This window comes from Lagopus leucura, unplaced genomic scaffold, assembly GCF_019238085.1.
Source record: "Lagopus leucura isolate 7727_CA_CO unplaced genomic scaffold, USGS_WTPT01 Super-Scaffold_73, whole genome shotgun sequence".
Taxonomy (NCBI): Eukaryota; Metazoa; Chordata; class Aves; order Galliformes; family Phasianidae; genus Lagopus; species Lagopus leucura.
In genome coordinates, this window is record NW_024962252.1 from 31015329 (window position 1) to 31029819 (window position 14491).

At 40.4% G+C, this 14491-nt stretch overlaps 1 protein-coding gene across 1 annotated transcript; it reads right to left on the reverse strand.

Moving 5' to 3' along the window:
- Window positions 1–13291: 13291 nt before the first annotated feature.
- LOC122193383 lies at window positions 13292–14251 on the reverse strand. Its single transcript, XM_042894160.1, has 3 exons — window positions 14165–14251; window positions 13991–14051; window positions 13292–13821 (listed from the first exon to the last, which is right to left on the reverse strand). The coding sequence occupies exons 1-3, from the start codon at window positions 14249–14251 to the stop codon at window positions 13292–13294; spliced, it is 678 nt and encodes a 225-aa protein (XP_042750094.1).
- Window positions 14252–14491: the final 240 nt, after the last annotated feature.

The window sequence follows — 14491 nt, forward strand, 5'->3', positions numbered from 1 at the left end:
GCAAACGTTGGAGTGTTTCTAACAGAAACTTTTGCTTGTTTTGTTTCAATTGCACTCAAGTGGATAAGCTAAAGAAGATACAGCTATGACCCTGTTATGAAATTGTGTCTGAGACTTTTAAAGCACTTGTTAAGAGTTTACCACTTTCAAGTGAACTGCTCTCTGTTTATTAAGGAAAATTGTTGATACATCTTTCCTGTAACTCTCTGATATAACTATACATAATTTGTTTTTATAATTTGATACCTTTAAGCTTTGCAGTTCAAAGAGCCCGTATAGTTGAAGGGCTGACTAACTGCACTGTATATCTCTATTGAATGTATTATTTAAAAATTCTTCTGAATTCAGACCTGTAAGGACAGATCTCTTTCTCTGCTTAAACTTTGCCATCCATTGTCACTGTAGTTGCCTGCACTGTTTACTAGTCATGAGAACTGGTCATCTTTTTTCCCAGTGCCAGTTTTTATTCATGTCTGTAAAAGTTGTTTCTTTTGTTGCAGTTTATGGAAGCATTTGAAATTTTTGTGCAGTGTTTTACAACTGCAGTAATCTGTTTTTGTTTAAAATATCATTTATGGTAACAGTGTAGTGTATCTTCCTTAGAAAAACTTCTGTGGTTGCTGCAAAGACATCATTTAGCTCTTGATGTGAAGTGATATGGGCCATGATGCACAGGTGTCTAATGTGATCTTTAGAAGAATATAAGAATTTCTCAAAAATATGATATAAAGGAGTACTTAGAAACTTATCACTACTGAGCACTTACTGTATTTTTATGTGCTTAATATGTTTTCAAGTCTAAATGTGCCACCTGGAAAAAATGTATGTCCAAGAGTAGAACTGAATTTGAAGTGATCTCGTGGAATAGCAGATACTGGAACTACCCCACCTGCCTAGCCAATATTTTTTCTGTGCTTGGAGCAAAAATCACTGCAAGTATTGGAACAATAGAAATCTAATTCTGCTGGTAGGTTACTACTGCAATCGTAGTCATTTTTGGAAAAATGGCTAAAATATTTCTGTGGGAAAAGTTTTATACAGATGCAAAGAAATGAAATTCTTAAATGTAAGAACCCAGTTACTAGGCACAGGGGAAAAGGTGGGTGTATTTAGAAGGTAATTGTTCCGAACTTTAATAAGAAAAAAAATCCAATCAAAATTAGGTGGAAGAGAAAGCTCTATAATGAGTTTCAGGTCTGAAAAGGAGTTAAGGAATATCTGTATCACTTCAGCCTCACTCCCCTACTTTTTTTTCTTTCTTTCTTTTTTTTTTTGCCTAATTCGTTAAAAAAAATAGTAAATGATTACTTTTAATGTATTGACTCTGAAGAATTGCAGTTGACTCATCTTTTTTATGTTATAGTACTTAAAGTAAATCATGTACCAACTTTATGCAAGCTGCAGAATAAACAGAATGGGAAGGTTAAGTTGGTCACTCTTCAATGTTCTTCTGCACATACAGAGATACCTGAAGTTACTGTTGGAGCATTTCTAGAAGGAAAAGGCTTATGGTCTCTGAGATAAAAATTTTGTGGTGTGAGGGTACTTAATTTCAAGGGAAACTCTGGGTTCATTTCTACTTCTGTCAGTTGTGATCAAGTAAATTGTTTCAGTTCTGTGAGCTGTCTGAGAAGTGAAGCTCAGTACATCTTCTCTGAAAGCAGGGTTTGTATTATCTTGCACAGATCTATAAACTAATACTGTGTTTTAAGGGAAAGAGCATGTGCATATGCTGTTACTATTTCAGTGCAACATGTAAATTATGGTGAATACAGATTCTGTACCAGGGTATATCGTGTTTGCCTAGTGCCTTTCTTTTGACAGTGATTTGTCTCTTAACAGGTTTTTGAAACAGAAGGATGTTTATTTTTATTATGAAACTTTATATATACAATGTACATAATTTGAATTTCATTTCACTCTTGGCTCTTGAAAAGTGTTTTACAGGACTTTTTAGCACCGTGATGATAGTAGAATATATCTCTGTGCACATGGACAGGGCTGCTGTTGGTGTATTTTTTTTATTATTTTGTGGTGGTGATTGCTTTTTTTTTTTTTAGTTGAATGTAGTGTACCTAAATCATAAAGAGGAAGTAAACTATTTGTAACCTAATAGCCATTTTAAGATAAGTTGAAAATCTCACTGCCAGTCTTAAGGGATTTTATAAGTATTGATCCTCAACCTTCTACTTGCTTAAATTAGCGTCAGTATTTCATTTTTTTCTGTTACTTATGACCACTACGTTAAATGATGTGTAAACTTCTAAAGTAATTTTATTTCTCAATTTCCTTAAGAGAATCAAGAAAAATATTAGCAGTGCGGAAGAGCCTGATAAAAGTTTCATGTTGTACAGATACGATTTTGTTGTGAATGTATAGTGTATCTTGGTTGTGTATTAAACATTGATTTAAAAAAAAAAACAAACAAACAAACAAAAAAAAACTTGTTTCTTCTAATACCCTACCTGGCTGCTGCAGAGATGCATTTGCTTACATGCATATATAAAATGTGTCTATTTGTATACATTATATAAACATAAATATGTATCTGTATGTGTGCATATAGCCTAAGTAATTATTTTTTTAAGTACTATATCATTGATTTAAAATTATAAGCTAGATTTGGCTACCTTTTAATCAAGCAATGTTTTTAATTTCCTATGGTGTTTACAAAAACAAAAGTTGGTTATGTATGAATATTATCATGAAAAATAAACACATGCCCAAAAAGTGTAGCTTAAATAGAGTGTTTGACAGTATTTTTTTAATAGTTTCAGTTTGGAAAATAATTGTTTTACTATTTTATCACAGTATGAGTGTACAGTTGTATTGAACTGAAGCAACAGGCTTACCAGTGCTTTCAAACAGACTGTGCTCCTGAAGATTTTAGGCCTATTTGTATTACATCTTTTGAGGCTAAGTTAAACTACTTGTATGTGTGTGATGTGCAGTATGTGTGTGTGATCTTTGAGTCCTGAGGTACTTCTCTTTTGACAAAGTAAAGCTGAAGTTTCTGGTTTAAACAGAAGGTTAAGATGAGGGACACTCACAGCAGATGGGTTTACAAGAGAATGCTAGAATGGTGTCTAAGAAATCATCGTTATTCTTATGGTATATTATGCTGTTTGGGCATAAAAACCATCCAGAAGATGGAAGCAAAGGGAAATTACCTTCTTAGTGTTTGAAATATATATATTGTTATTCCTAAAATGCTAACTATGCTGAATAAAAAAGAATAAAGCTAATTCACACTTCATTTAGTATGTATGTTTCTGTACATGAATCAAGGTATTTTATGCTGTTGAGTAATTTCATATTTCCTTTGTCACATTGTAAGTAACTCTTGGCTGTAGTAAAGATGGAAGATTTTGCTCCACAACACAAATTATTCCTTGAAGAATTAGTGTCTCAGGAAAGTCAAGAAGTAAGCACAAAGCATACTTAAAATTTGAACTTCTTTATGCACCTGTAATTGATGCTCTTGCAGGGTACTGTGCAGTACTTCTGCATTTTAATTGATGAAGTATCTCCTAAGCTACTTCATGTTAATTTAGTAAGTCTTAAAGTTTACAAATGTTTTAAGTTGCCTTTCTGTTTATATAACGTAATCACTTTCTATACAATATATAGAATGTAGGTTCAATATTTTTTGTGTGGAAGGTAAGGAAGAAAGACTACCTTTTTGGTGTGGATAGAGGAGGCAAGTGGTACAGCAAGAAGTTTTCATTTCTTACACTTCAATTTAGTTTTGTTCTAGGAAAATACTGTAAGAATATTGAAATATTCTGAAAATTAGCAATAAACGCATGAAAAATGAATTTCCTGACCCATATTACTGTAGATTTGGAGTAAAAACAGCTCAAGTCTGTCATAATTGTGTTAATACTTGACAAATAAAAAGGTACATTCTGTTAACATTGAGTCAAGAAAGAAGGTATTTATATTACTGTGCATTATAGCAGAATTGAATGGGTTGGAAGGGACCTGTAGAGATCATCTACTCCAACCTTCCTGCTGAACCAGTTTCCCTGGAGTAGGTTACACAGGAAACTGTCCAGATGGATTTTGAATATCTCTAGAGGAACAGACACTGCAACCTCTCCAGATAGCTTGTTCCAGTGCTCTGTAACCCTGGAACTTTTTCCTCATGTTTGTGTGAAACTTCTTGTTTACCATTTTGTGCCCATTGCCCTTGTACTGTCAGTGGCCACCACCAAAAAGAGCCTGCGGCCATCTACTTTGTTCCCAACTTTTAAATATTTGTAATCATTGATAAGATCCATCCTTCCAAGTTTTCTCAAGGCTGAACAGTCTCAGGTCTCTCTGCCTCTTCACATAAGGCAGATGCTCCAGGACCCTAATCTTTGTGCCTCACCACTGGACTCTGTCTATAAGTTCCCTGTGTTTTTTCAACTGAAGAGCCCAGATGTGGATGCTGTACTCTGGATGTGACCCCACCTGAGCAGAGTAAAAGGGGAGGATCACCTCCCTTGACTATATCACTATCACGCTATTTTTAATGCACCCCCCCAAGGATGCACTGCTGTCTCATGGCCAACCTATTATCCACCAGGTCAGCCCCTAACCTGTACAGTTGTGTGTGGTATGTTCTTGTTGTAAATATGTGCATTCCACTGTTCAAAGCATATTCAAAAATGGTGACAAAATTTAAAATGAATTTTGATCTTGGGATATACATATGTAAGTATGTGCACACAGAAATGATTGTCTGCCATTTCTACATGAAAAATGTAACTGTCTTTTTATGGCAGAGGAGATCTGGTGCAATTTTCAACTGTTTGCAGATCGTCACCACTCAAGTAAGTGTTTGTTCCAAAATAGCTCTCTTTTTGACCTCTCTTCTTGACTACGGTAATTCAAAGTTTTACTGAATTTTTCACTAGATATTTTTAATAATAAATAATGATTACATGGAAATGTTTTCAACGTAGGTCTTTTAATGTAACAGAAGTGTATGATAGTTGCCTAAAAATCCATGTTAGAGCAAACAAAATTTAGTATATTTTAAAAATGTAATCTCTAATATGGCACTTTGGGAAATGGTTTTGAAAATCTTTCTCATCCCTACTTAGAATATATAAAAAAGATCTTTTTTTATTATTTGAAATAGTTGTATTAAAGAAATTTGAAGTGAAGTTTTGCTAGTTCTATGTGGAGATGACACAAATAGATGTGAATATTTTCTTTTTTTAATGCATCAAAATGAGCACTATGGAGGACCTGGCCTTCTGAGTTGCTTTTGTAATTTGAGTTCACTACTATGGAAACACAGCATGATGTTTCAAAACTGGTTTCTCGAACTGCAATGCAATTCATCGGAATTCATCAAGATCAGACAAGAACTTCAGTTATCTTTTGAACACAAGTGAAAAATTAGATGTGCAGCCCGTGATTCTTAGTAGAATTTTCTTAGAAACATCTCAAACATTGTGACAGAAAATACTCCTCGTAGAGCAAAGATTCATGATTTTTTAAGATGAGATACCTAGTTAAATAGATATTACAATATGTATATATTTCAAAAATGTAGTATCTGCCCCTATCTGATCAAAATAATATGAAAGACAAAAAAATATTGTTTGCTAGTAAAAGATCTACATGGGTATGAGTAAGGAGCTGACTGAGACCTTACAGATCTGGATTAAAAGGAGTGTAGAGACAGATGGTACAATACAGGGGACAATAACTTTCTTGCTCATTCTGAGTATGCTATTTCTGATGCAAGCCAAGATGCGATTGGCTTTCTTGGCCATCTGGGAACACTGCTAGCTCCTGTTCAGCCAGCTGTCAATTAACATCCCAAGATCCTTTCTCTCTATACAGATTTTCAGCCATTCTGGCCCAAGCCTTTAGTGATGCATGGGATTTTTGTAGCCAAAATGCAGGGCCTGGCACTTGGTCTTGTTAAAGCACAGTTAGCCTCAGCCCAGCCAGCCAGCATATCCAGATCCCTCTGAAGGGCCTTCCTACCACCAGGCAGATCAACAATTCCTCCCAGCTTGGTGTCATTGCAAGCATTAAAGGTAAGGTCAAAGTCATCAGTGAGGATACTGAACAGGACAGTCCCAATACAGACTCCTGGGGAACACCACTTGTGACCAATCGCCAATTGGATTTCACTCCATTCACCACCAACTCTCTGGGCCTGGCCATCCAGCCAGTTTTTTACACAGCAAGAGTACTCCTGTCCAGGCTATGGGCTGCCAGCTTCTCTAGGAGAATACTGTGAGGGACAGCATCAAAGGTTTTGTTGAAGTCTAGGTCGATTACATCCATAGCCTTCCCTCATCCACCAGGAGGATCACTTGGTTGTAGAGGGAAATAATGCTGGTCAAGGAGGACCTGCCTTTCATAAACCCACGCTGCCTGGGCCTGATCTCCTGGTTGACCCACACTGCTGCATGATCACAGTCAAGGTGATATGCTCCATAGTGTAAATCAGGCACTTATTCCCTGGAATTGCACATATTTGGGGCATAAACTCTGGGAGCCAACAGAGGCCCAGGGGAAGCTTGTCACATGGATAACAGCAGAGATGGGGAAAAGATGCTCCTCCAGAGAGAACTGGAAAAACACTGTTAGAGAGGAGGACAGAGCAGCCAATTTTGTGTTAATTGATCTGTAGAATAGATGGGAATAGAAACAACCAACAGAACAAAATGGAAGCTTAGTCTCTGCCCTCTGTGTCAGAATTGACAAGGATAGAGTGTAATGTCAATAATGTAGTGAGAATCTAGTGCTACCAAAATGCGTTAGAGTAAGATATGCTTAAGTTTCTGAGCTTAGTTCTGAAATATTTTTTTCCCCATTATCAATCAGAACTAATGAAATTATAGCAATATTATGCCATTCACAAATGTTTCCCGTAAGACCTTCCTGCTCTCAATATTTTTTATGTTTACATATTTTATAGTATCACAGATGTAGAAAAATAACTACATAATGTCAGTTGGTGAAATTCTTAGAGGAAGGGCATTTTATTTATTTATTTATTCGTTCATTTGGTTATTGCAATTATGACTCTAGACACAAGAGTTGTGTCCCAGTTCTGTCACAAAAACTTGCTGGCCTTAGGCAGTTGCCTCAGACTCAGCTTTACATGTGTAAAGCTGAAGTCATGCTGCTTATCTGTTACGATTTGGCTGCTTGATTATTCAGTTGTTAAACGCATTTCTTCAGGAAAAGACTGTTGCTTGTGATGATTTGCCTGCAGAGCAGAGTGGGCACCCTGTCTCTCTCACATTCGTATCTACATATTGCTAAAACAAAGATCTTTGTAAGTCAAAAATCTATGACAGAACTTCTGTATGGAAGTGTTTCTACTGGCGTTTCTACTGTGGTATTTAGAGTAGTTAAAACTCTGTTTTAAATGTTTTAAATGCATCTGGACAAGAATAAAGGCTGTCAGCTTGCTTTTTCCTAAACTAGAATAAAATGATATATGTGATACATATTTTATCAGGAGATACTGTTATTTTAACTGGGCTGCTGAGAGGGGTAAGAAGTAAATAGTGCACTTCCCTTAAGCCGCAGCCAAAGAAGAGTCCACCTGAGAGTGCTGAGGGAACTGGCGGAGGTGATAGCCGAGCCGCTTTCCATCATCTGTCAGCGCTCCTTGTTGACTGGTGAGGTCCCAGAAGACTGGAAGCTTGCCAATGTGACTCCCATTTATAAGAAAGGTCGTAAGGAGGATCCGGGGAACTACAGGCCTGTCAGCCTGACCTCGGTGCCAGGGAAGGTTATGGAGCAGATTGTCTTGAGGGAGATCATGCGGCATGTGCGGGATGAGCGGGGGATCAGGCTTAGCCAGCATGGGTTTGTGAAGGGCAGGTCCTGTTTGACCAACCTGATCTCCTTCTATGATCTAGTGACCCAACTGGCGGATGAGGGAAAGGCTGTTGATGTGGTCTACCTAGACTTCAGCAAAGCCTTTGACACTGTCTCCCACAGCATTCTCTTGCAGAAGCTGGCAGCCTGAGGCTTGGATGAGTACACTCTTGGCTGGGTGAGGAGCTGGCTGGAGGGCCGGGCACAGAGAGTGGTGGTGAATGGAGTCAAATCCAGCTGGCGACCAGTCGTGAGTGGTGTTCCGCAGGGGTCGGTGCTGGGGCCTGTCCTCTTCAATATCTTTATTGATGACCTGGATGAGGGCATCGAGTGCACCCTCAGTAAATTCGCAGATGACACCAAATTGGCTGGAAGTGTGGATCTGCCTGGGGGTAGCGAGGCCCTACAGAGGGATCTGGACAGGCTGGAGAGCTGGGCTGGAGCCAATGGGATGAGTTTCAACAAGGCCAAATGCCGGGTCCTGCACTTCAGCTACAACAACCCCAGGCGACGCTACAGGCTTGGGGCGGTGTGGCTGGAGGACTGCGTAGAGGAAATGGACCTGGGGGTATTGATTGATGCTCGGCTGAACATGAGGCGACAGTGTGCCCAGGTGGCCAAGAAGGCCAATGGCATCCTGGCTTGCATCAGAAACAGTGTTGCAAGCAGGAGCAGAGAGGTGATTGTTCCCCTATATTCAGCACTCGTGAGGCCACACCTCGAGTACTGTGTCCAGTTTTGGGCCCCTCACTGCAAGAAAGATATTGAGGCCCTGGAACGTGTTCAAAGGAGGGCAACAAAGCTGGTGAGGGGTCTGGAACACAGGCCATATGAGGAGAGGCTGAAGGAGCTGGGAATGTTCAGCCTGGAGAAGAGGAGGCTCAGGGGAGACCTTATTGCTCTCTATAACTTCCTGAAGGGAGGTTGTAGTGAGCTGGGGGTCGGCCTCTTCTCTCGTGTCATTAGTGATAGGACCAGGGGGAATGGTTTCAAGCTACGGCAGGGGAGATTCAGGCTGGACATGAGGAAGTATTACTTTTCAGAAAGGGTGGTCAGGCACTGGAATGGACTGCCCAGGGAGGTGGTGGAGTCACCGACCCTGGGGGTGTTCAAGGAAAGGCTGGATGTTGTGTTGAGGGACACGGTTTAGTAGGAGCTATTGGGAATAAGTGAACGGTTGGACCGGATGATCTTTTAGGTCTTTTCCAACCTTGGTGATTCTATGATTCTATGAAGAGGCCCAGAGGGTCTTGAAAAAGACTTCAAATTGCGCATGCTGATCGTATGAGAAAAAGGTTGTCCTACAGCAACAATCACTTCTCATGAAGCTGCAGGCACCTGCGGGAAGGGAGCGCAGTTCTTCTAACTTTCCGGTTTCACAAGCTGCTTCCATGGTCAGCTGGGAGAGAGCTCTCAGTACTTCTTTCTTCACATTCCCTTCCTATCTCACTACCCAAGGTGCCCTTGAATTGTCTTCCACTCTTGCTGCCACCTGCTCACTTTGCTGTTACTTTGACTACACTGAAGACTAACTACATTTTCTAATGCTAACATTGCTAACATGGAAGGAAACAGAAGGGGCGGACAGATGGGGCAGAAGGGTAGATCTTTCAAAAAAACTCAACATCTTTAGTTGGAAATGGGACATTCAGTAGTAGCATATAAACCAAAGTGTGGCCTATGAGCATGGAAGGTGACCTCAGTGCAGGACTCTTAATGTGTTGCCCACAGGAACCGTGCATAAAGTTGTAGGTTGTACTGCAGCACAAGCATTAGATTAAATGTACTCTGAATTGCCAATCACTTAAAGCCAAACTTCAGTTCTTTCCTTTTTGAAATTTCTGGTTAGATTTCACTTGCCAGTCCGAGCAAAATTCTGAGCGTGGATCCTTCCCCCTTCCTCAGGCAGACTTAATGCATGAGGTGGCAAACTGGATAAATGCATTATGAACAAGCAGTGCAGTGAAATTCAAAGCTCGTTCGGAGCATGAGTGGGGAGGATCTAAGGAAGTAGATTAAAAGGAATGGGGTAAGGGTGAGGCAGGAGCTGTCAAGAAAATAAAAGAGCAGCAAGTGCAAAGAGAAGCACTGTTGTGCTCTAGCCAGTGTCCACTTCATGAAAAAAGCAGAACTTGGGCAAATTATTGAGTACACACACTCAGGTGCTCAGAGTTCAGCCAAGGCTTGTGTTATGATGAGAGAAGCAGCAATCATAAACCATACTGGTATTAGAAAATAAAAGAGAAATGAATTTTTGGGTTAGATTAAGTGTGAGAAAAATGGGAAAAAGCTCTTCAAAAGTTTGCAGTTGACAGAGTTCAGAAAAAGAGCACAATTTCATGTGGCTACTTCCATTTCCTTCTGCACTTTCTTTGCTCAGATTGCTAAGTGGATGATTTTACAGTGAACCTCTCACTGCTGTTGGAACTTCCCAGGAACAGGGACAATGTGTAACAAATGTTGAACAATTTTATTTTATATTTTCAAGTACATTTCCTCCTTCCTAAGTGTGGGTTAAGATGAACTGAATTATTTGGTCTGGGGGTACTATGCTTTTAAGTGTCTTTATCATGTTATTATTTTAAGTGCCATAAGAAGACAATAATTTGTTCTACGTGTTAACCACAATCAATGTTTCTCAATGAGCTTTAAATGAATTTATAAAATGTAAAAATAAAATAGCTTTATGCACACATAGATATTAATTTGCCTATGCTTTTCACATAGATAGAGACTCATTTAATTTTTTTGCATTTTTTACAGCCTTTGTATCTTTAACAGCTTCTAGTTACAGCCAAATGCTTCAGTTTACTTTGTTCATGTGTTTTAAAGGTGTTTAAATGATTCTTCTGTTTTTACAAGCTCTGCTGATTTGCCACTGAGCCCAGGAAAGCTTAGCCTGGACTTTTGGTTCATATTGTACCTGAAGTGTTGAAGTTGTTACTGACAACTCATCACATTTTATCAGTATTAGTAATAATGATATTTTAGGACAGGAATGCCTGGGGATAAAGTAAGAGTGAAATCCCTGCAATTTTCTGTTCCAGAAACATTAATAGGACAGCTCCTTCTGCCTTATGTGCTAAGTCTGCTGAGCGTGAACAGAGAACCTGCAGCTTTGAAGAAACAATTATGTTAACAGCATATGTGTGAAACATTTTCTTGCACGTGGGCAAAAGATGACCTGTTGAAAGCCAAGAGCACAACTGCAAGACAGTTGTTCAGTGGAGGAACATGAGAATTCATGCTTAGCTTGGAAGCAGAAAATGCAATGCACATGTGCAGAGATGAACTTTTGCACGTGCCCAGGATGGTTGGTGCTCAGGACATAGCAGTTCACTTGTCCGTGGATGCCTGAGACTCCTCTGAGAAGGCAGCTGAGTGCTGGCTGTTCTTGCATCTTCTTCCAGGACAGTTCCTGAAACTGTCTTCAGCTAAAATGGGACCAGCACCCAGGTAAGCAATCCTGCCTTATACAAAAGAGAATAGATTAATTTATTTCATTTTCCCACTAATGACTATGTAATTGACATAGGCAAAAAATATACAGAAAGTGGAATAGAAACAAGTTGTAATTCATAAGTAAACTAAACTGTAAGGGGAATTGTGATCAAGAACAAATTTTGTAACTGCATTTGCTAGTGTATAGTAATGTATTTGTTCATGAATTTGTTTCTGCTGACAACCAATTAATGGATCAGTCTATAGCCTGTAAAAATCTCAATAATCTATTTAGCAATTAAGAGAGATGTATTGTATTAAGCTGCTTTGATTAAGTGGGATGTCAGCAACATTTACTCCAAAATTATGCAGTACCTAGATAGAGGGTTTCACATAATGTTGTGCTAAGATTGCATTAAGTCATTGTATATGTATTTTTTTCTCTCACAGCTGCAAACATATGTGGTAAATTATTTCAATTCTTTTTTTTTTTTCCATGAACTTTTTTTCTTAAGAAAATTAAATACATGATTGTTTTCTAATTTTTCATCCAAATAAGCAAGAGTGGTCATGATATAAATAATATGAGCAGTTTAGCATTTCAGTCAACACTTGGACCATTAAAAACATTTGAACATCTATGTTAATGCAATTCCACTTGCATTTTTTTTCTCAAAAAAATTTTTGCCAGTGGTCATTTAGTATCTTTTTTCTGTAAGAGAAAGCAGAAAAGAGAAGATATGGAGCTTAGCAGGAGCTTGCAAATGAGTATGTTATTATGCATCATTAAAAGATATAAGTTAGCAAAAAGATAATTAACATCCAAAACAGAATTGTAGTCCCTTACAGAACCAAACTGCATTTATTTCTGTTGGAGTTCATTGTCAATGATATTGAATTTAGCTGCACAAAACAATCAAATGCAAATGCTGTGATACTGATACTTAAGTGACGTACTCTGCTGTGGGGAAGTGGGTTTGACTATAGTACTTCATATAATGCACATTAGCTTGTACCTCTGCAATGAAATTTCTGGTTGCTCAGCTGTATCTCTTGTATCCACAACATTAAAGTGTATCCTGAACATTCATAGAATACTTGGCAAACAGAAGGAAAATGTAATAACAACATATTATATTTGTCCTGCTATGTAAATCTAGTATTACTGAAGATTCCCCTTCATACAGCATTTTGAGATCTACAGATGACCAATGCTATCCAAAGCACTGCTTCTTTGCTGGCAATATTTTCTCTTATTTGGAAATCCCAGCCTTTGTGTGCCAGCTCAGTTGACAAACAATGAAGGAATATTCACATCTTTCTCACACTGGCTATGTAAAAACAAGGTTTTGAAGACACTAAAAAATCTCTCTGCCTGGTTTCTTTGCACAGCGACTGATGAAAACAGACAGATTGAAGAGATTTTCGATGAAGTAAGTGACATGAATATCTCCTTTCAAATATATTATATTTTCCTGGGCCCTGAAAAAGCTCAACATAAGTAAAGGAGTTGATAAATGTGAATGGAAAAAAGAAAGAAGAGTTAAGGGCTCTTGCAATTCAAGAGAAGAGCTCATGATATTCAAAATCTTTATAATGATATAGATGAAGGAGTCGAGTGCACTATCAGCAAGTTTGCAGGTGACACCAAGCTGGCAGCCCCCTGACACAGGCAAAGCACTTTTGCTGGCTGGCTTGAAGAAGCCCCCAGAAGAGCATTTCATCGGCCCTTTTTGCTTCAGATCCCTTCCCCAGCGCAGTCTTACACGCTCTGAAACTGCTCATTCCAGAAAGAGCTTGCTCTTATTTATTGCTAAAAGATATAAGGATAACAATTCTCTGAAGGGTATTGAGACTTTTATTATCTTTTTAAAAATCTGAAAGATCTCAGTCTGAAATGGTATGATGCAAACGATGGTCTTAGGGCTGAGATTCAGTTTTCTATTAATATGTCAACAATAAAACCACGACAATGAAGGCAGAGTCTAGGCACTGGCAGGTTTCAGTTCTGTGGTCTTCTTTTCTCCAGGCCTGAAGCTGGTGGTGGTCCTGCTGCTGCTCCTGCTTTCTTGTGCACTTTGGGAAGTGCTGGGGAGAGCATACGCCAAAAACGCCTCTTGGTCTCGTAGTCCCACCAGCGTTTTCTCTCCTCTCGTTGAACGAGGCCCACCTGGAAGACCTTCCCTTTCACTGGTGGCTTTGTGAAGTTGGAGATCTCAGGTGGCAGGTCTTCAACTCCACCGCCTAGCCTAGGACGCTGACGGAGCGTCCTGGGGGTCCCGCGTGCCACCAGAATCTGCGGGCGCTGGTCCTGTCTGGGAAGCCTGCCGGGTTTCCCCGCAGAGCTCGTGGTACCAGTGGCAGAGTCCGTGTGCAGAGAGGGGCACCGACTGCGCAGCAAGAAAGGCCGGATCTTTCCTGGCTGGATGAGATGGGGCAGGATGGGACTGCCCTGCCGTGGCGATGCTTGCTGCTGGGAGCAACGTGGCCTGCACAGGGGGCTCCTGTGCCTGCCTGCCTGCCTCTCAGCACCTGTAAAACAGGGAGCGGGCATGAGCCACAGTAGGGTAGGGGGGCACCAGGGATCTTCCAGGCCCACCCGGCCTGGCTGCCACGTGACAGAGGCTGGTACGAGGCTTGGCTTCTCCCGGGGGGCTGGCCCTGCCTGGGAACGTGCCAGGCTGACCCTCAGGGGACTCACCTGACTTCGATGCCACCACTTGCAGACACCATGTCCACCATTGCTGGCGCCGGTCAGAACCCTACGGGCACACGAACGTGGCACAGTGAAAGGACTTGCGGGGCAGCCCTCACCCCCACCCCAAAGCCCTCAGTCACCTAGCCTCAAGTGACTCCCATCCTCAAATTTCCCTACCTGTCGGCGCCAGGAAACGGTGAGCAGAGACACCCCAGCCACCAGGAGCAGGAGGCTGGGGATAAGGAGAACGCTGTCGACAACCATCGCTCAAAGCAGGTCACGACCGCACTGGCAGAAGCCAAGTGCTGGCCGCTGGATCACATGGGCAGAGCCATGAGATCATAATCCAGCGGTTGGGGATAACTCTGTGAGGTCACAGCCCACACGGAAGTAGGCTGGCAGTAGCCCCCAGCATGGGGATGGGGGGAGTTATGGACATAACTTGAGTATAATAAAAAATACATAAAATTGGAGCTTTGACAACAAGTGAACACGTGTCCCAGT